The 21,855-nt window shown below is 45.2% G+C and overlaps 1 protein-coding gene across 1 annotated transcript in view; it reads right to left on the bottom strand.

The window, feature by feature from the left end:
* The window catches only part of LMTK2 (lemur tyrosine kinase 2), a 110,462-nt gene that overhangs the window by 8,701 nt on the left and 79,906 nt on the right, over positions 1-21,855 (bottom strand). The window contains exons 8-11 of the mRNA XM_023192006.2: positions 16,290-16,374; positions 14,934-15,055; positions 10,383-10,532; positions 6,688-9,646 (exon numbers count right to left, since the gene is read on the bottom strand). Coding sequence (XP_023047774.1) covers positions 6,688-9,646; positions 10,383-10,532; positions 14,934-15,055; positions 16,290-16,374 — 3,316 coding nt within the window. The remainder of the gene's footprint in view (positions 1-6,687; positions 9,647-10,382; positions 10,533-14,933; positions 15,056-16,289; positions 16,375-21,855) is intronic.

The following is a 21,855-nucleotide window of genomic DNA, read 5'->3' as shown; positions in this document are numbered from 1 at the left end:
TGAAACCCCGTCTCTACTAAAAATACAAAAAATTAGCCGGGCGCGGTGGCGGGCGCCTGTAGTCCCAGCTACTCAGGAGGCTGAGGCAGGAGAATGGCGTGAACCTGGGAGGCGGAGCTTGCAGTGAGCTGAGATCCGGCCACTGCACTCCAGCCTGGGTGACACAGCGAGACTCTGTCTCAAAAAAAAAAAAAAAAAAAATAGAGAGAAAAGGAAAGCTAGTTAACTTTCTTTAATTAGAAGGGAAAGGGTCCCAGAAGGAAACCTGGAACATCAATAATGAAAAAGAACAAGAGAAAGACAGGAAGCCCTCCAGATCAGAGAGCTCCACCTCCTCACAGTCAACCGACAAGGACAGAAAACATTCAGAAAAGACAAATAAGACATAACAGTACAACAACAACATAAATAATACAGTATAACAACTATTTTCATAGCATTTACAGTGTATGAGGTATTATAAGTAATCTAGAGATGACTTAAAGTCTGCAGGAGGATGTGTGTAGGTTATATGCAAATATGACGCCATTTCATATAAAGCACTTGGGCATCCTCTAATTATGGTATCCAAATTATGGAACCACCACTTCTTGGAAACCAAGGGACAACCCCAGAAACGATCTCAATAGAGATCAGTGACAAGACCCCCCATGCATAGCCACACCTGTGCATACTAAGTCCTGCGGTTAGCCTTGTGGAACCCACATATACCAAAAGTCAGCCCTCCGTATCTATACACAGGTTCTACATCCCAAGAATATTGTGTTTTCGATCTGCTTTGGGTTGAAAAGAAGCCATATTTAAGTGCACCCACACAGTTCAAACCCATGTTGCTCCAGGGCCAACTGTATAATACTATTCATTTCCTCTTGAGTTTCTTAGAATGTGTTTGATGACAGAAAGTCAAATGTGTTGCATGTCTGAGGGGTTATCAATGTACATTATATGCAACACAGAAGAGCATGTCAGGATGGGGACGGAGGGCAAAAGGCCTGAGTGACAGAAGGGTTTCCACATTCCATCTGAAATATGCAAATATAGATTCTAAGTAGATTGTGAGAAGTTTAATACATACATTGTAACCCCCAGAACAACCACTACCAAAACTACACAGAGAACAGTGTGTAAAAAACAAAAAATAGAAAAATTAAAATGTAACACTAAAAATGTTCAATTTATTAAAAAGAGGAATAGAAATAAAAATAGAACAAATCAAATGGTATATGTAAATCCAAAATATAAATAATTTTATTAAATGTAAATGACCTAAACATACCATTAAAAGGCAGATTTTTCAGAAGAGTCTTAAAAACCCCACGTAATTATAAGATCTACAAGAAACTCATAAATATAATGATAGAGGTAGATTAAAAGTAAAAGGATGCAAAAGATACACCACACAAACATTAACCAAAACAATGTGGCCAGGAGCGGGTGGCTCACGCCTGTAATCCCAACACTTTCGAAGACTGAGGCGGGTGGATCGCTTGAGCTCAGGAGTTCAAGACCAGCCTGGCCAACACGGTGAAACCCCATCTCTACAAAAAATACAAAAATTATCTGTGTTTCGTGGTGCGTGCCCACAGTCCCAGTTACTTGCAGGGCTGAGGCAGGGGGACTGCTTGAGCCCAGGAGGTCAAGGATGCAGTGAGCCAAAATCATACCACTGCACTCCAGCCTAGGTGACAAAGTGAGACTCTGTCTCTGAAAAAAGAAAGAAAGCTGGAGCAGCTCTGTGAATATAAGACAAAGGAATACGGAAGGACATTACAAAAGGATAAAAAGGTCAATTCAGCAAGAAGACATCATCAACCTAAATGTATATGCACCAACAGAGCTGCAAAATACAGAAAGCAAAAATGAACAGAAATGAAAAGAGAAACAGACAAATCTAAAATCACAGCTGGAGCCTTCAACAACCTCTTGCTCAGTAATAGAACAAGTATGCAGAAAAATCGACAATGATAGAGAAGAACTAATACCATCAACAAATTAAATCTGACATTTATAGAACAATCCACCCACCAAAACCGAAATACACACTCTTTCAGGTACATGTGGAATAATTCACCAAGAAAGACCATATCCTGGCTCTAAGATAAACCTTAACAAATTTAAAAGCATTGAAACCATATTAAATATGTTCTCTGCCCGTAATTGAAATAGACTGAAACTTAATAATGAAAAGATACAATAAAATCTCCAACTCTCAGAAATTAAACAATATACTTATTCAACATTAACCAATTATTAGTCATTATTAATTCTAACAATATATTAAACTATATTATTAATCTATGCTCCCAAGAGGAAGTCTTACAAAAAACTTTTTGATCTGAATGAAAACAAAAATCCACACATTAAAACTGGCTGGGTGCGGCTAGAGTAGTACGTAAAGGGAAATTTATAGCATTAAATTATTAGAAAAGAAGAGGCCAGGTGCAGTGGCTCATGTCTGTAATCCCAGCACTTCAGGAAGCCAAGGCAGGCAGATTCACCTGAGCTCAGGAATTCGAGACCAGCCTGGGCAACATGACGAAACACAAAATACAAAAATTAGCCAGGCATGGTGGTGGGCGCCTGTGGTCTCAGCTACTTCCGGAGGCTGAGGCAGGAGAATCCCTTCAGCCTGGGAGGCGGAGGTTGCAGTGAGCCGAGATCACGCCACTGCCCTCCAGCCTGGTGACAGAGTGAGACTTCGTCTCAAAAAAAAAAAAGGGAAAAGATCTCGAATCCTAAGCTTTTCCCTTAAGAGTCTAGAAAAAGTAAAATAAATTCAAAGCAACGAGAAGGAAGAAAATAATAAAGACAAAGCAGAACCCAATGAAATAGAAAAGAAAAAAAAAATCCATGAAAACAAAAGCAAATTTTTGGAAAGATCAACATCAACAAATCTACATAATCTCTTCCAAACACTATCAGAGAAGGAAATACTTCTCAACTCATTTGATGAGACCAGCATTAATTACTGATAACAAAACCGAAGACAGTGCCAGCAAACAAACAAAACACAAACCAACCAAGAAAACCCAGGTGGAGCCCGCCAATGTTACTCCTCAAAGGTGGAAAGCGGGAGCCTCTCAGACAGGCTCGCACTCTGCCGCCCAGGCTGGAGTGCAGTGATGCAATCACAGCTCACTGCACCCTCAAACCCCTGGGTTTCAGCAACCCTCCGGCCTCAGTCTCCCGAGTAGGTAGGACTACAGGTGCGTGCCACCATACCTGGCCAATTTGTAAAAAATGGGTTCTTGTTACGCTGCCTAGACCACGCTCACCTGGCCTTAAGCGACCCTCCTGCCTCAGCCTCTCAAAATGTTACGATGATGGGAGTGAGCTACTGTGCCCAGTCTTCAGGGCTTGTTTACAGTATGACTGATGAGGCTGGAGGGAACCCTGTTGCGCTAATTGCAAGTAAGCATCATTACCCGCTACTTTTGTCTCAATAACACTGTGCAACTGAGGAAAGACATCACAAGCGCCAACAGTTGAACGCGATGCCAGGCTGCAGATTTTAAAGGTGCATGCAAGAGGCGGCAGGGCTCAGTGGTGAAAAGCTCTGTGCTCAGTCCAGGAGACTCGAGTCAAGCCCTAGCACTGCTACTCACTGGGGCCAGACCCTGTGCAAAGTCTACCTACTCTGAGCCTCAGGGTCCTCTCCATGAAGATCGTGACAAACACCCCCACATGGGAAAGCAAAACAAGACTCAATGTAGAATAATAACTCAATGCCGGCACCCACAGACTGTTCAGCAGCCTTTACTACTTCACACAGTAAACGCTGGTTAAGTATTTGCTGAACTAACAAATAGTGATAAACCAAGAAACAATGCTGCCCAATCCCATGAACACTCAGTTAAAACTTTGGAGCCAGGATACTTCAACCGCTTAAAAACGATACAACTTCAGGCCGGGCGCGGTGGCTCAAGCCTGTAATCCCAGCACTTTGGGAGGCCGAGACGGGCGGATCACGAGGTCAGGAGATGGAGACCATCCTGGCCAACACGGTGAAACCCCGTCTCTACTAAAAAAAAAAAAATACAAAAACTAGCCGGGCGAGGTGGCGGGCGCCTGTAGTCCCAGCTCCTCGGGAGGCTGAGGCAGGAGAATGGCGTAAACCCGGGAGGCGGAGCTTGCAGTGAGCTGAGATTGGGCCACTGCACTCCAGTCCGGGAGACAGAGCGAGACTCCGCCTCAAAAAAAAAAAACCAAAAAAAAACCCGATACAATTTCAAAACCAGCTCATTAAGAACGAAAGCAGGAGCGGGAGGAAACCCTCAATCCTCAGCCTGAACGCTTGGTGGCTGTCGCTTCAAGGCACGCTGCACGAGACGCATAAGCAAACAAATTTCAGATCATCAGAAAGATTTTCCTCATTTTCTTCTGGCCCTGACCCACCTTCCGACTTTCTCTCTGACACTAACTTCCTTGTCAAAGCCTCGCATCCATTAAGCATGTCTAGTATTTGATCTCTGTACCTTCCATCCCGTAACTAGTGTGCCCTTGTCACAAGTCTTCATCTTTTGCAATTCTGCTCTGTCTTCTAAAGCCAGAGAAACATAACATCCTCCACAGACTTGTGCAAGAGGCCCACGCTCTGCGGCCCCAGGGAGCTTTCTCCCCACGCTGCTTCCACTGGGGCCACATCCCTCTCACTACTCCAGCTACCCCCAGGCTTTCAGGAAGTGGGGACAGCGTGCTCCCTAGCTCCTACCCACACTGCTCACCGAGCACAGTTGACAGTTCCATCCCACCTATACATTACCCCATCCACGGAGAAATGCGGCGATAATCCCAGTTCACAGAGATGGGGAAGAAAGGGCTATGTGGATGCGCTGAAAACAAAACACAAAGCCGAGGGGCCAGGTGATCGCTTCTCCCTTCCACTCTTACTAGAAAACGGCAGCTTGTTTTCCCAAGCTCCCTGAGCTCAGAGGCCCCTGAGTTTGAGATCTGCCTAGGAACCACCTGGGGAATGAAAAGGCAGCCTCTTGGCCCCTCTCACAGATTCAGGCTCAAGAGGTCAAGCTGAGCTCAGGAGGCTACTTTTCTTCTTTCTTTTCTTTTCTTTTTTTTTTTTTTTGAGACACGGTCTCACTCTGTCACCCAGGCTGGAGTGCAGTGGTACAATCCCGGCTCACTGTAACCTCTGCCTCCCAGGTTCAAGCAATTCTCATCATGCCTCAGCCTCCCAAGCAGCTGGGACTGCAGTCTTGCCTACCGTGACTGGCTAATTTTTGTTTTCGTTATTTTTAATAGAGATGGGGTTTCACCATGTCGCCCAGGCTGGTCTTGAATTCCCGATGTCAGGTGATCCACCCACCCTGGTCTCCCAAAGTGCTGGCATTACAGGCATGAGCCACTGCACCCGGCCTTACTTTTCATTTTTTAAACATCCACCTCCCCACAGTATATGCTATAGCTCAAATGCGGGTGATTTACCGATTTTTAAAGAAACATCATAAAAACCAAAGTGAAAAAAACATAGAGGAACAACAAGGCATAAAGTGACATTCAACAGACACAGCTCCTGGGGGAGGAGGTGGAACAGTGCTTGGATCCGCCATAGCCATGGACCCATGGTGCCACGCAGGGGCTGAGACCAAGGTCTGGGTTCCCAGAACGGGGTGAAAGGGAAGGCAAGCAATGTGAAGGAGACGGCGAGGACTCCTGCACCTTCTAGAAGGTGAGGGGACCCTATTCTCATGTCCCACCACTGAGCTCTCCCAACAATCCAGCTGATTCAAGCAGCAAATTCAAGCGCTACAAAGACTAGTATGAAAAGGACGTTTTTTTTTTTTAAAGCATACTTGAATTATAAGCTGTTACATTTTTAAAGGAGCCTAAATCCATGCCCACTCAGCAGTGCACACTAAGCCGCCTACTCCAAAGCAGGAAAAGAGGACAGGTCAGGGGACAGAGCAGAAGGACCACAGACGCTCCTGCTGCATGTCCCACCCTCCAGACACCCATCGCAGGGCTTCTGATCGGCCCCTCTCCTGAGCTGTCTCCAGGGCTGCACGCTAGCAACAGTTCCAGGCTTGCACCCAAGTGGTGGGTCCTACTGCCAATTGTCAGGCTCTAAAAATTGGAGGCTGAGTGCAGTGGCTCATGCCTGTAATCCCAAAACTTTGGGAGGCTGAGGTGGGAGGATGGCTTGAGCCCAGGAGTTTGAGAGCAGCCTGAGCAACATAGCGAGACCGTGTGTCTACAAAAATTAAACAACAATAACAAAACCTTAGCCAGCCATGGTGGCATGTACCTGTGGGCCCAGCTATTATGGAGGCTGAGGTGGGAGGATCGTTTGAGCCCAGGAGTTCAAGGCTGCAGTGAGCTGCAATCGCACCACTGCATTCCAGCCTGGACCACGGAGCAAGGCTGTCTCAAAAGAAAAATAAAAAGCAAAACAACAAAAATTTGGTGTGTAAAGGGTGACTAATTTCAGAAAGACTCCAGTAGAAGACCCAGGAAGAACATTTGCTCTTTCCCTTAATTTAATACGAATTCCCTGCACAAATGACATTTCTGCATATTCTTAGAACTGTAACCAACCCCAAATGACTTTTTATGAGTAATCACAATCTGCTACCTCAAAACGGCAACTAGAAAACAGACCACACTCAATTTCCTAGCACATTTTGGAATCCTTACATGGATAGATATAGAAAATGATTTAGAGGGAACAGATACCTGGTCAAACAGGTAGACTGTGACATCATTGAAAAATGTGACTGCCTTCTTTTCCTTCTTCCAGTCCTCGGGCAGCGGGTCAGGGGCTCCAGCCGCCGTGGGCTTCAACAGACTCCGCAGGTGCCTCCCGTCCTCGTTGCTGAGGATGACGGGCACAGGGTGCTCGGTCTCGTCCTCCGACTCGGAGCTGAGGCTGTGCAGGTTGAAGGCCCGCAGGTCCTCGTCCGAGTCATCGCTGTTTTCGTCTTCCTCGTCCGCATCCATCCCATCCTCCGAGAGGTCGAGCATCCCCGACACCCCAAGTTTCCCCAGGTACTTCCCTTCGATGTCCGGCTCCTTCAACTTGGGGCCCTCGGAGTGGCTGGACAGGGACTTGTCCACCGCAGAACTGGTGTAGGCAAGGAGTTCGTTCGTGTTGGTCCCCGTGGAAGCAAGGGTGCAGGGGCGATCTTCCTGTGTCTCGAAGTCATCGCCACTGCTAAGTTCTGAGTTCAGCACACTCCAGGGACTGCTGGCCTCGTCTTCCGTGGGACGGACCTGCTGGGGAACATCAGTCTGTGCTGGCTCCGGCGTGGCTCTTAATTCCAGGTCACTGGAGTTGTGCAAAGCAGACAGACAACTTTCATCTGGCTGGCTCTTTCTGGCTTCCAGGCAGCTATCCTGGGCACCAGGACTTTGCTCTGGGAGGACAGGCTCAGGCAGGGGCTGCTCCTGTACCAACACCAAGGCGGATGGGGAGGTTCCTGGGACCTCCTCGGACCTTTTCTCGGGCTCAGAGTCATTGTCTGAGAAGTATGCAGAGTCTCGGTATGAACCCTGGGAGCCAGCTGTGAATGTCTGAGGGGTCACTTCCGTGCCTCTGTGACCATCGCCGGCATCTGAGATGACAATGACCGGGTTGGGAGGCAGACCGCTGTGGCCGCCGTTGCCCGCGGTGGCTGGTTCTGAGTCTGAGGTGCCCTCGGGGGCGGGATGCAAGGTCCACTCGGGAGACTCCAAGTTCTCTGTTTCGTAGCCGCTGTCTGCCGGCTTATCGGGCGGCATGAGTTTCTGAGGAGAGTGAGATCCTAAAGAGTCCAGCAGTGCTTCGTGGACGTCCACTGACTCCAGGGAGTCCGGGGTTTCCAGGGACGGCTCCGAGGCTGGGAAGGGTGCTGACAAGCTGTCTTCCAGGAGGCTGTCCTGACTGGTGGAGTCCGAGGAGAGGGCGGACACCAAGCCTGCTTCTTGAGCTGTGTCTTTAGAATTGAGCTGATTTAAAGTCTCCACAGCCTCCAGGTTTTTCTCTAGCCGGCAATGACTGTGATGGTCTTCCAAAAACGGTTCACTGTGTAATTCCTGTCCCGGTTCCGGGAGACTACTCCCCACACTCACCCTGCTGGCAAGGATGTCATCAGCAAGAACAGAGTCACTTTCGGTGAGTCGCAGGGTCTCCTCACTCTGGCCAGGAGAGTCCTGGGACCTGCCATCCATGTTGCAGGTTTTGGCATCGGTTGAGAGAATTTCAACCGGGACAGTCAGAGCGTCTGGACTGATGTCCTGGCTGAGACAGTCCTCCAGGACAATCACATCTAAACCCGTGGGATGGGTTTCTCCCTGTGTCGGGAGTGAGTCTGGGGGTACCCGATGGGGCGTTTCTTCTGTTTCAAGGGAGATAGGAGGTACCTGCACTTCTGGGGAAGACTGCAATGAGGTGCTCAAAGTATCACCTGTGAACATGACATCTGCGTCGTCACCCTTCATGCTTATGCTTTCCTGCAACAAAGACAAGCCTGGCTTATTTTCCACAAACTGAAGCTCAGTGTCTAAAGAGTTTCTACGTGACGTTTCTAACATAGCTTCGGTAAAACCAGCATTCTTAAGTTCTGTCTGAAGATCATTTATGTGTTCTTTGCTGGACAATGAGCCTTTTAGTAAGTTTTTCTCTTGAAGAAATAAAAAGTTTTCTGACAATTCTTGAACATTCAATGGATCAAAATTATCTTGGTGTATAAGATTATCTGATAGGCAGAGAGGCTCACTGTCAAAAAGTTTACGGGGCTTTTCTTTCTCCAAGTGGCTCGTTAAGACTGACTCTTTGGGGTTATCCAAACTGGAACTTAAAGTGGCAGGTTTAAAGTCGGCTTGAACTCCGTTTAGTTCCATTAAGTCGAATATTTTCTGGTGACTGGGCAAATCTTCCGATTTGTCCAGGTCATTAAATATATTGTTGAAAGGGCTCTCGGGGCCACTGGTCACGTGTAAGTCCCCCGGTAAGCTAGAGTCTTTGGGGTCTGTACTGCTTTGGAAGAAGTCCTCATCTGTACTGGACTCCTCAAGTTCAACGTTCCTGAGCGCCGTGAGCTGGGATGGTTCAGGACCAGTCCTTTCTGGATTATCCATGTCAGTTGTGAGCAGCGCTGGCGGGTAATCAAGCTCCAAGTTACTGCCACTCTTTTCTTCTAACTGGATATAATAGTCACTTCCAACAGAAAGGTTGTGGGCATCAAAAACAGGAACCACTCCAGGGGCCCTCAGGGGGACATCCTGGCCGCTGTCATCTTGCTTTCCGGGCCCGGGATCTGAAAGCGAACTCTCAAAAACTTCAACTGGATAGAAGATGCTCGTGTAGGACAAGTCTTCGTCCAGGTGGCCCCGGCTGCGCTCATCAAAGTGGTCGTGCTTAGCGGCCTCCCAGACATACTCAAAACTCAGGCCCTGGCTCGTTTCGGTCACAGTGAGGACTTCCTCCATTTCACGACCCAGCCGGTCCCTGGCAAAGTGGTCGAGAATTGGGAATGCAGCATTGTTGGAGGAGTCTCTGCTATTTGTGTTCGGCTTCAGAGCGTTCCACTGCTGTTCAAAGTCGACCTCTGAGTCCCGCTGGCTCTGCAGCCGCAGGTAAGTCAGCAGCCTATGCACATCTTCTGCCGCGGGTCTCTTTTCTGGTGACAGCCAACAGAACTGTAAGACTTCATACCTGAGCAGTACATGACAAGCAATCAGTGGAACCATCACGAATCTTTTTGTTTTGTTTTCGAGACGGAGTCTTGCTCTGTCACCCAGGCTGGAGTGCAGTGGCATGATCTCGGCTCACTACAACCTCCACCTCCTGGGTTCAAGCAATTTTCTTGCCTCTGCCCCCCAAGTAGCCGGGATTACAGGCGCCTGCCACCGCGACCAGCTAATTTTTGTATTTTTGGTTCAGACAGGGTTTCACTATGTTGGCCAGGCTGGTCTTGAACTCGTGACCTCGTGATCTGCCTGCCTTGGCCTCCCAGAATGCTGGGATTACAGGCATGAGCCACTGTGCCTGGCCGAATCAGTTAAAAATATCAAGAGGCCAGGCACCCTGGCTCACGCTTGTAATCCTGGGGCTATGGGAGGCTGAGGCAGGAGGATCACTTGAGCCCGGAGTTCAAGAACAGCCTGGAAAACATAGTGAGACCTCGTCTCTACTTTTTTTTTTCTTTTTTTAAATACAAATAAATAAATAAACAATATGAAAAGACTTTACAAGGACCCTAAAGCCAAGTCAACACCCCAAACGTTTCTACACCTTCGTCACTGCCAACCACATTAAGTAGTTCAGCTCACGGTGAGGTCATGGTGAAAGAGGAAATGAAGAAATATAATATTTGGCCCACAAATTTTGTGTTTTGGGGACACTTCACAGTGAAGATGAAACAGAACAGTTGCAATGTGAGGCTACCAACCATCTATCAGAGTAGGGCTGCTCCAGCTGGGGCTTCGAGAGCTTTGTCTCTCTCTCTCTAATGACTTGGTTGAGGACATCTAAGTTGGAAAGGTTTGAATACGGCTGTGCAGCATTGTCAAAAAGCTCCCAAAGTGTCACACCCAGGGACCTGTTGGAAAAAGAAAACGGTTGTTTCTCTCTCCTTTTAGATGTTAAATTCTTAACACTCACATTTGTTATATAGCCAGTAATTTTAAGGATAAGGTGTGTACTGAAAAGATTAATAATACAATCGTTCTTTTTTTGTTTTGTTTTGGTTTTTTCTTTTGTTTTTGTTTTTTTGAGACGGAGTGTCGCTCTGTCACCCAGGCTGGAGTGCAGTGGCCAGATCTCAGCTCACTGCAAGCTCCGCCTCCCGGGTTTACGCCATTCTCCTGCCTCAGCCTCCAGAGTAGCTGGGACCACAGACGCCCACCATCTCGCCCGGCTAGTTTTTTGTATTTTTTTAGTAGAGACGGGGTTTCACCGTGTTAGCCAGGATGGTCTCGATCTCCCGACCTCGTGATCTGCCCGTCTCGGCCTCCCAAAGTGCTGGGATTACAGGCTTGAGCCACCGCGCCCGGCCTTGTTTTGTTTTTTTGAGACAGAGTCCCACTCTGTCACCCAGGCTGGAGTGCAATGGTGCGATCTCCACTCACTGCGACCCCTGACTCCCAGGTTCAAGCGATTCTCCTGCCTCAGTCTCCCAAGTAACTGGGATTACAGGCACCAGCCATCATGCCCTGCTAATTTTTGTAATTTTAGTAGAGATGGGGTTTCACCATGTTGGCCAGGCTGCTCTCAAACTCCTGACTGACCTCAGGTGATCCACCCTCCTTGGCCTCCCAAAGTGCTGAGATTACAGGTGTGAGCCACCACAACCAGCCAAGATCGTTCTTTAATCTCAAACCAATAATCAGCACAATAGCAAAAAAAAAAAAAAAAAGAGGATTTCTGTTAAAATGAGGAAGCCCATGCCTCCTATTTGCTACTGAATACTACCCTAGACGTTTTGGCCAACGAAAAATGTACAAAACAGAGATAATAGGTGTAATTATGTGGAGATGACTATCAACTTTTAAGTACTCAACAAATTATTGGAAAGACCATCAGCATGTTCTAAAAATTCGGCAGAATGGCTGGAAACAAGATAAATACCCTGAATTCTGATTTTTTGTTTGGCAGAAAAATACACCTATTAACAACAGTAGTAAACACCAGAAAGCATCTAAAAGGAATCTTTACACGGGCAAGACAATGTCTGCAACCCACAAGTTTGGTTTGAGTTGCCCCTCAGTATCGTGGGTTTTGCTGCCATTCTGAAGGGATCCCCCAACACGCCGGCAGCTGTCTGTGTGCCAGGAGAGGCCCTGAGGGCTGACTCACCACAGCAGGAACACCCTTCTCAGTCCCAGCTCAACCCTCTCTCACACCCCGGTGCTCTGTCCCCACGGAAACAGCCTCTGCTGGCTTCCTGGGTCAGATGAGCTGCCTCTCATTTCCTCCATGAAGTCTCTGCATCTCCTCCCCACCACGCACTGCCCCCGTCCTGCATTTGTGTCTCCTATTTACTGCCATGTTCCCGAACCTGACTCTCATCTGCGTCCTCTGCGAAGCCATGAACACACACACTGGCAGGTCAGGTCCACCCCTAAGGATGCTGAGTGGGTAGATCCAGGAGTGGCCTAGAAAACTCTCTTTTTAAAAAGCTCCCCAGTGATTGTAATGTCCAGCCAACCCTCCATGACACACCCCAAACAATGAAGAAACAACTACATTTTGACAAAAATCACTAAAGGAGAGCACCAGAGCACATCCAAGGAGTAACAAGGACTCAGGAAACTCAGGACGGCCACAGCGAGAGCGGAAGGAAACGCCTGGCCTCCACCACCCCATCCCTGGAAGGGGCAGCCAGGAACCAGGAGCAATTTTCTCTTCCAGGTAAGGGCAAGTAAGAGGACCTCACTGTGAACACCTACATCCTCACACTGCTCACTGTGCACACCTACGGTCCTCACAGGCAGTAAGCCCAGCTGAAGAATTCAATAAATGAAATAAAAAGAAATACAGAACTTCAACAACAGACTCAAGCAGAAGAATCTCTCAACTTGAAGAAAGGTTGTTTGAAATTACCCAGTCAGAGGGAAAAAGAGAGAAGAATGAAAAGGAGAGAAGAATGAAAAGGAGTGAAGAAAGGCTTCAGGGCTTATGGGAGACTACAGAGCAAACAAATACACACATTATGGGAGTTATAGGAATAAAAGAGCTAGGGGAAGGCAGAGAAAGGCTCCATAACGAAAGAAGAGCTAAAAACTTCCCAAGTCTTGGGAGAGATATAGACATCCAGATCCAGGAAAATCAAAGGTCCTCAAAATACAATCAACCCCAAAAGGTCATTTCAGAGGCACATTATGGTCAAATTGTCAAAAGTCAAAAACAAAGATAAAGATAAAATTCTAAAAACAGCCAGAGAAAAGCATTAAGTCACATAGGAGGAAAGAAGAGAATGGGATGGTACATTCAAAGTACTGAAATTGGCAGCTAGGAACACTATGCCCCGCAAAGATATCCTTCAGAAATGAAGGAGGGCTGGGCGCGATGGCTCATGCCTATAATCCCAACACTTTGGGAGACTAAGACGTGAGGATCGTTTGAGGCCAGGGGTTCAAGACCGGCCTGGGCAACACAGCATGACCTCATCTCTACTAAAAATATATACATATAATAACAACCTTTTAAAATAAAGAATGGAGAAATAAAGTCTTTCCCAGACAAGAAGAAACAGAGGGAATTCATCACTATGAGACCAGCCTTAAGAGAAATGGTCCAGGAGTCCTGTATCTGGAAGCTAAAGGAGGATAACCATCATCATGAAAAAACACAAAAGTATCAAACTCACAATACACAAGGTAGAGCAGATACACAAGAGAGAAAGAAAAAGGAAGAAAACCTCCTCACTCATGTGGAAGTTAAAAAGGTTGATCTCATAGAAGTAGAGAGTAGAAGAGTGGTTACTTGAGGCTGGGACGGGGAGGGAGGGGAGGAATAGTGAGAGGCTGGCTAATAAACACAAAATTTCAGCTGGGCAGAAGGAGTAAGATCTAGTGTTCTATAGCACTGAAGGGTGACTATAATTAACAACAAATTTTTGTATATTTTCTTTTTTTTTTTATTTTTATTTTTATTTTTTGAGACGGAGTCTTGCTCTGTCGCCCAGGCTGGAGTGCAGTGGCCGGATCTCAGCTCACTGCAAACTCTGCCTCCCAGGTTTACGCCATTCTCCTGCCTCAGTCTCCTGAGTAGCTGGAACTACAGGCGCCCGCCACCTCACCCGGCTAGATTTTTGTATTTTTAGTAGAGACAGGGTTTCACCGTGTCACCCAGGATGGTCTTGATCTCCTGGCCTCGTGATCTGCCCGCCTCGGCCTCTCAAAGTGCTGGAATTACAGGCTTGAGCCACCGCGCACGGCCAAATTCTTGCATATTTTCAAACAACTAGAAGAGCAGCTTTTGAATGTACCCCAAAACAAAAAAAAATGACAGGCTTGAGGTGAAGGGGATACTAGTTACCCTGATTTGATCATACACTGTATATAGGTATCAAAATATTACACTGGGACAGGTGCAGTGGCTCACACCTGTAATCCCAATACTTTGGGAGGCCGAGGCAGGCGGATCACCTGAGGTCAGGAGTTCGAGACCAGCCTGGCCAACATGGTGAAACCCCATCTCTACTGAAAATACAAAAATTAGCCGGGTGTGGTGGTACATATCGGTAATCCCAAATACTCAGGAGGCTGAGGCACAAGAATTACTTGAACCAGGGAGGTGGACATTGCAGTGAGCCATGAGCCGAGATTACACCACTGTACTCCAGCCTGGGCAACAGTTAGACTCTAAAACAAACAAACAAACAAAATATATATATATACACATATATCACTGTACCCCATAAATATGTCCAATTACACTCATTGAAAAAAATAACAAAAGCAAAAAATATTGTTTTAAAGAAATCCAAAAGAAGGCAAGAAGAGGAAAAAAAAAACCCCAATAATCAAAAAGCAGGACAACAGCACATAAAACAGAGCTATAAATTAAGAAGGCTGTGACAGAAATTGTTAGTCAAAGTTTTAGGTGCATCTTCTTAGCTTCCATTAAACGGACTCCTATAAATCATAGTATAAACATGACAGTTCACACCCCTTTCCGTTTTTTTCTTTCACTTCAATAAATACGTATTAAATATCTATTATATATCAGGTCCTGTGGGAGGCACAGAACATGAAACGACTTGGTTCCTGCTTTTATAAAGGAAAATGGGTAGCAGAGGCAGTATTCAAAACGTTAACTACATCACTACAATTGTGATAATTACTATTCCGTTTCTTAAACTGTGATTTTCACACCATCAGGCACTCTTTTGTTCCTGCATTTTATACAACTACTTTCCTTTAAGGAAGTACTCAAAGAGGAAGAAGTTAGGATTTTGCTAAAGAAATGCCTAATAAAACGGTAAGCCAATACATACCAGATATTACTATACTTAGTCTGATCCGCAGTGAGCAGTCTGTCTTGAAAGCTGGTTACTAATTCTGGAGCAGTCCATCGTAGAGGGAAAACTTTTTTATCATCTGTTTCAATATAATCCTCCTGTTTTGTTAGAAAGCACACAGAATTTTGAATAGAATTATACTTCTGGTGAGTTCAAGAATGTAAATCCATGATATTCTCAGAAAACATACACCGAGTCCAAAAAAAAACCAGGTCAGAAAAAAAAGCAGGCATGAAGAGCGACTTTCTGGGTAGAAAGTGGGTAAGGAGTTTCTCTGAAGCCTCCTGGGCTTCACGGGCTCATCTGCAAGCCATGAACACTTGCTAAGTCATCTTTCCTGGAAAAGGAAAGTACACTGTGTCTGATGCATATAACACAGACTTTGAGCAAAACATTAAAACAATATATACTGGGCCTTATGTGCTGAATAGTGAAGCCAGTTAGTAAGATTGCAGCCTTTAGACTCTGACAGGGATTTGAAGTCCTCATTCTACCATTTAACAGCTATGTGATTCTAGGCAAGCAACAACTTTGTGAAGTTTTTTCCTGATCTGTGAAATGAGGAAAACCCACTCTTTGTGGTGAGGATTAAATGAGATGATGTAGGCCGGGCACGGTGGCTCATGCCTGTAATCCCAGCACTTTGGAAGGCCGAGGCAGGTGGATCACAAGGTCAGGAATTCGAGACCAGCCTGGCCAACAGGGTGAAACCCCATCTCTACTAAAAATACAAAAATCAGCCGGGCATGGTGGAGGGAGCCTGTAGTCCCAACTACTCGGAAGGCTAAGGCAGGAGAATAGCGTGAACCCGGGAGGCAGAGCGTGCAGTGAGCTGAGATCGTGCCACTGCACTCCAGCCCGGGCAACTGAGCAAGACTCTGTCTCAAAAAAAAAAAAAAAGAAAAAGAAACCCCGTCTCTACTAATAACACAAAAAATTAGCCGGGCTTGGCGGCGTGCGCCTGTGGTCCCAGCTGCTCAGGAGGCTGAGGCAGGAGAATGGTGTGAACCCAGGAGGCGGAGCTTGCAGTGAGCCGAGATCACGCCTCTGCACTCCAGTCTGGGCGACAGAGCGAGACTCCGTCTCAAAAAAAACAAAAAAAATTTTTTAAACAAACTTTTGGAAAGCTGTCGCAAAACCTCGGACATAAAGCCGCAGACTTACACAAGCTACACGCCAGAAGCCCAGACCACCATTAAAATGACTGCTGCAAATCCCTCCCCAGAAAGCCTCAGACTAAGATTCTTACAAATAACAGTGGGGCATTTGGTGACATTACAACTTCATAATACAAATTAAATCAGACTGAAAACAGTTACGCCTTTGGCTTACCTTGTACCTGCTGAATCCTATTCCGTAATCTCCCACTTTCACATTTAAGTCGGAGGTGAGAAAACAATTCCGCAGGGCTAAATCGCTGAAAACAGAGGGAAGTGAACATGGCAAGAAGAATCAACAACCAGGATCGTGCTACATGGAAATGGCACAGAAATGGGCTTTCTCTCGGGATCCGAGTAAGTATACTGAGCTCTCTGCTTAATAATTAGTGTCTTAAGATTCTTTTTCATAGAAGTATTATATATGTCATCAATCACTTAACTAATAAAGATGATCACATTTTTTGGCAAGTAATTAGCTCAGGTTAAATACTGATCATATCTGTACCATGTTCTGCATTAAACCCGGATTTACAGCTTGTTTCCTTGTATTTTCTTTTTTTTTCCTCATTCAATTTAGAAGTTTATTTTGCCAAGGCTGAGGACCATGCCTGTGACACTGCCTCAGGAGGTCCTGACAACATGTGTCCAAGGTGGTCAGGCTACAGCTCAGGTTTATACATTTTAGGAAGACATAACACATCACTCAATACATGTTAAGATATACAGTGGTTCAGTCAGGAAAGGCAGAACAACTCAAAAATTCAAAGTGGAGGCTTCCAGCTCATAGGTATGTTAGAGTAGGTAGTTAGATATGGACAGGGCAGGGACGCACCCCCCCCACACACACACCCCCACCCCCTATTGCCCCCAGGACTGTCAGGCAACCATAAGGTGATGGTCAGGTGGTTGTTAAACTGTCTCTCTAAAATGGTAAGTGGTTACAGTCAGCACCAGGAACAGACAGTCTCCTAATAGATAGAAAACACTCGGAGCTGGTGTTATCCTCTTCTCAGTAAGATCTCAAACAGGCACACTAAGAAGCAAAGTGGCCTCTTATACAAGCTTCCGCTGGGAACGCTCAAAGGGAAGGGAAAAACTCCGCAAGTGAACAGGTGCATAACTTCAGCAAACCCCAGAACCATGACAATGTATAAAACCCCAAGTAGGGGACGAACAGGGCACCTGGATCTTGCAAGTCACCCGCTTGGCCCTTCCAAGTGTACTGCTTCCTTTCACTCCTGCTCTAAAACTTTTTAACAAATTTTCACTCCGGTTCTAAGACTTGCCTCAGTCTCTCCCTCTGCCTTAAACCAACTACTGCCCTTCAGCGAAATTCTTTCCTCCAAGGAGGCAACAATCAAGGTGTTGCGGACCCATATAGATTCACCACTGCTAAGAGGTGGACTCAGATTTTCCGACAGGCAACTTGTCAAAAGAGTTCACCTAAAGACCAGAAATCCAGTCGGGCAAGGTGGCTCATGCTTGTAATCCTAATCCCAGCATCTTGGGAGGCTAAGGCAGGCAGATGACTTGAGGCCAGGAGTTCAAGACCAGCCTGGCCAACATGGCAAAATCCTGTCTCTACTGAAAATACAAAAAGCTGGAGTGAGGCTGGATCATGGTGGATCACCTTTGTAATCCCAGCACTCTGGGAGGCCGAGGCAGGTAGAACACTTAAGGTCATAAGTTCAAGACCAGTCTGGCCAACATAGCGAAATCCCATCTCTACTAAAAATACAAAAAATTAGCCAGGTATGGTAGTGTATGCCTGTAATCCCAGCTACTCAGGAGGCTGAGGCACGAGAATTGTGTCAACTCCAGAGGCGGAGGCTGCAATAAGCTGAGATCGCACGACTGCAATCCAGCCTGGGTGCTCAAAAAACAAAAAATAAATAAAAAATAAATACCTGAAATTCCATATAAGGGAGTGTCTGGGTTAAGATAAGAGGTTGTAGAGACCATAGTTCTTATTATGCAGATGAAACTCCAGATAGCAGGCTTCAGAAAGAATAGATTGTAAATGCTTCTTATGAGACTTAAAATGATGCAAGACTCAGATAATTCTCTACAGGAATGGAGAAAAGACTTAGAAAGGGAAAAGTATTCTCTACAGAATGTAGATTTTGCCTGTAAGAGACAGTTTTTTGCATGGCCATTTTAAAATATGTCAAAGGAATATATTTTGGGGCAAAATATTTCAATTTCTTCCAGGGCCTGCTATCTGTCATGTGATGCTTTACTTTGTCAGGCTGGAATATAGTGTTTTGTTGTTACAAAAAGTCATAAGATCCCTGTTTTAATGTTAATGCTGGTCAGTTGTGCCTGAATGCCAAAGGGAGGGTATAATGTGGCATGCCTGATCGCCCCCTCCCCATCATGTTCTGAACTGTGGGAGGCCCTTGGCTGAGAGGACGAGTTCATTCAGACAATTAGGAAGCTTAAGGCTTTATTTTTAGTTTACACTTCCATATTTCAGCGATTGTGAATAACGCTGGTATGAACATGGGGATACAAATTATCTCTTCAAGACCCTGTTTTCAACCATTTTGGGGATCAACCCAGAAGTGGCATCACTGCATCATATGGAAATTCAATTTTCAATATTTATAAGGAGCCACCGCACTGCTTCCCACTGTGACTGTACCATTCTACCTTCCCACCAACAGTGCACAAGGGTTCCAATGTTTTCCACGTCCTCACCAAAACGTATTACTGTTTGATGTGGATAGTGGCCATCCTAATGGATGTAAGGTGGCTTTTCATTATGGTTTTGACTTGGATTTTCCTAATGATTGGTGATGCTGGGCATCTTTTGGGGTACCTATTGCCATTTGTATATTTTCTTTGGAGAAATGTTTTTTCAAGTCACCCATTTTCCAATCAAGCTGTTTGTTGTTGAGTTGTAGGAATTCTCCATATATGCTTTATAAAACCCTTTTCAGACATATAATTTGCAAATGCTTTCTCCATTCTGTGGTTGTCTTTTCACCCTATTAATAGTGTCTTTTGATTAACAAAGTTTAAAAATGTTCATGTAGTCTTCAATGTTGTTGTTGCTTGTGCCTCTGATGTCATACCCAATAAATAACTGCTGAATAAATCACTGTCATAAAGTTTTTTCCTTATTTTCTTTATTTATTTATTTTTTTTTTTGAGACGGAGTCTTGCTGTGTCTCCTGGGCTGGAGTGCAGTGGCCAGATCTCAGCTCACTGCAAGCTCCGCCTCCCGGGTTTATGCCATTCTCCTGCCTCAGCCTCCCGAGTAGCTGGGACTACAGGCGCCCGCCACCTCGCCCGGCTAATTTTTTGTATTTTTAGTAGAGACGGGGTTTCACCGTGTTAGCCAGGATGGTCTCGATCTCCTGACCTCATGATCCGCCCGTCTCGGCCTCCCAAAGTGCTGGGATTACAGGCTTGAGCCACCGCGCCCGGCCTCCTTATTTTCTTCTAAGACTTTTATACTTTCGGGTCTTACCTCTATGTCTTTGATCCCCTTTGAGTTAATTTTTGTATACGGTGTTAGTTAAGGGTTCAACTTCATTTTTTGCATGTGGATATCCCGTTTTCCCAGCAGCGTTTGTTGAAAAGACTATCCTTTCTCCATTGAATAGTCCTGGTACTCTTGTTAAAATAATCATTTGACCGGCTGGGTGCAGTGGCTCACACCTGTAATCCCAGCACTTTGGGAGGCCAAGGCAGGCAGATCACGAGGTCAAGAGATCGAGACCATCCTGGTCAACGTGGTGAAACCCTGTCTCTACTAAAAATACAAAACTTAGCTGGGCATGATGGTAGGTGCCTGTAATCCCAGCTACTGGGGAGGCTGAGGCAGGAGAATCTCTTAAACTTGGGAGGTGGAGGCTGCAGTGAGCTGAGATCGTGCCACAGCACTCCAGCCTGGCAACAGAGCAAGGCCCTATCTCAAAAAGAAAAAAAGAAAGAAAAGAAAAAAGAAAAAAATCATTTGACCATATATATATATATATATACATACATACATATGAGGTTTTGTTTCTGGGCTCTCTCTTCTATTTCACTGGTCTATATGTCTGCCTTATGCTAGTACAACACTGTTTTGATTACTGCAGCTTTGTAGTGAGTTTTAAAATCAGAAAAGGTGAGTCTTCTAGCTTTGTTCTTCTGTTTCAAGACTGTATTGTATTGACTATTTGAGGTCCCTTCAGATTCCATATGAATTTTAGGATATGCTTTTCTGTATCTGTAATCCCAGCTACTTGGGAGGCCTAGGAGGGAGGATGCCTTGAGTCCTTGAGATGGAGGCTACAATGGGCCATGATTGCACCACTATTCCAGCCTGGATGACAGGGTGAGAGCCCATCTCTTTGGGGAGAGCTTTACTGGTCCACAAATCTAGTTGACATGTGAAAATGCATGTTCTTGTTATAGATCAAAAGGGACTTAGGCTCAGTACAATAGAGTTCTCCAAACCCAAGTCTTGGTTTGCAAACAGAAATTGAAGAGGAATCAAGAAACAGAGATAAGGTAAGTTCTCCCTCAACTGAGCTGCTGGAAAAACAGCATCTCCACATTTTCTTTCAGGCTTTGAGAATTTTTCTCCCATTCCACACTTTTATCTTGACACTGATATCACAGTGGCGCAGAAAGGCTCCACAGAAGGGCTTCCCAGCTCCTATTCCCTGAATCCTCCTCCTCCTCCCCTCCCCTTTCTCTCTCTCTCTCCCTCAGTCTGCCGGGCGCTCGCAGAACCGGCCGGGCCTGGCCTGGCCTGACCTGAAAGAGCGTTTCCTTGTATTTTCAGAGTGACTAAGAAAGAACTCTAAAATGCTATTAGCAAAATTGCCTGAATTTTTTTTTTTACAGCTTGTATTACTTGAGTAATAGTCTAGTAAGAGTCTAAGTAAATATTAATAAATTTATAACTTCAAGCACCCAAAAATAATCCACAGTATTAAAAATGTTTATTTTTTCCCTTTTTAAAAGATATGCAAGCGTTGTAGTCAGGTCCTTTCCAAATTATTTTCATGTCTTCCAAACTCTACATCTCCACAAGGGAGGGAAAGAGCATATTTCAAGACTGACTTAGAACAATTATATAATTTATTTTTTAAAAAGTTAATTTTCAAAAACACAATTTGACAAGCAAAAACTACTTTTTCTAAAGGAACTTCCCATACTGACAACAGATTAAGTTTTCAGGCTTTTGGCTTTAACCCTTAGAGTCTTTATAATCACCAACTGGTATATGAATAAAAAAGCCATTAAATTAAAATAGAAAAGGAGGCCTAATTTATAGTTTTAAGCTGTAAACTGAAGATTTCAAAGTTGAATTTCCAGAGTCCAAAATGTATGTCATTACAGAACGGCAAAAGACCAAAACCTTAAACTATTAAATTCATATTTTCAAGGATTTTAATTTCCAAAGTTCACACGTCTGAACTATAGGGATAATGGAGATGATGATGGCAACGGCTAACACTGATATAATTCAGTAACAGCTTGGTACATAACACTGATTCAGTAACATAATCATGGCTAATATTCACAAAGTCCTTACTTCACAAGAGGCATTTTACATTTTCTCTAAGTGTTTAATCTTCACAACAAACCTGTGAGGTGGGTACTATTATTTTCCTCATTAACAAATATGGACACTGAAGCAGAGAATCGAAGTGACTTCGCCAGGGCCACAAAGCTAGCAAGGTAGTGTTCGGTAATATGTTTGCGCTTTCACCATCAGTAACTCTCAACGGTGGTGC

The sequence above is a fragment of the Piliocolobus tephrosceles genome, chromosome 8 (assembly GCF_002776525.5).
Source record: "Piliocolobus tephrosceles isolate RC106 chromosome 8, ASM277652v3, whole genome shotgun sequence".
In the NCBI taxonomy this organism is placed as follows: domain Eukaryota; kingdom Metazoa; phylum Chordata; class Mammalia; order Primates; family Cercopithecidae; genus Piliocolobus; species Piliocolobus tephrosceles.
The sequence above is the reverse complement of the archived record's forward strand: the minus strand, read 5'-3'. Positions and strand labels throughout refer to the sequence as shown.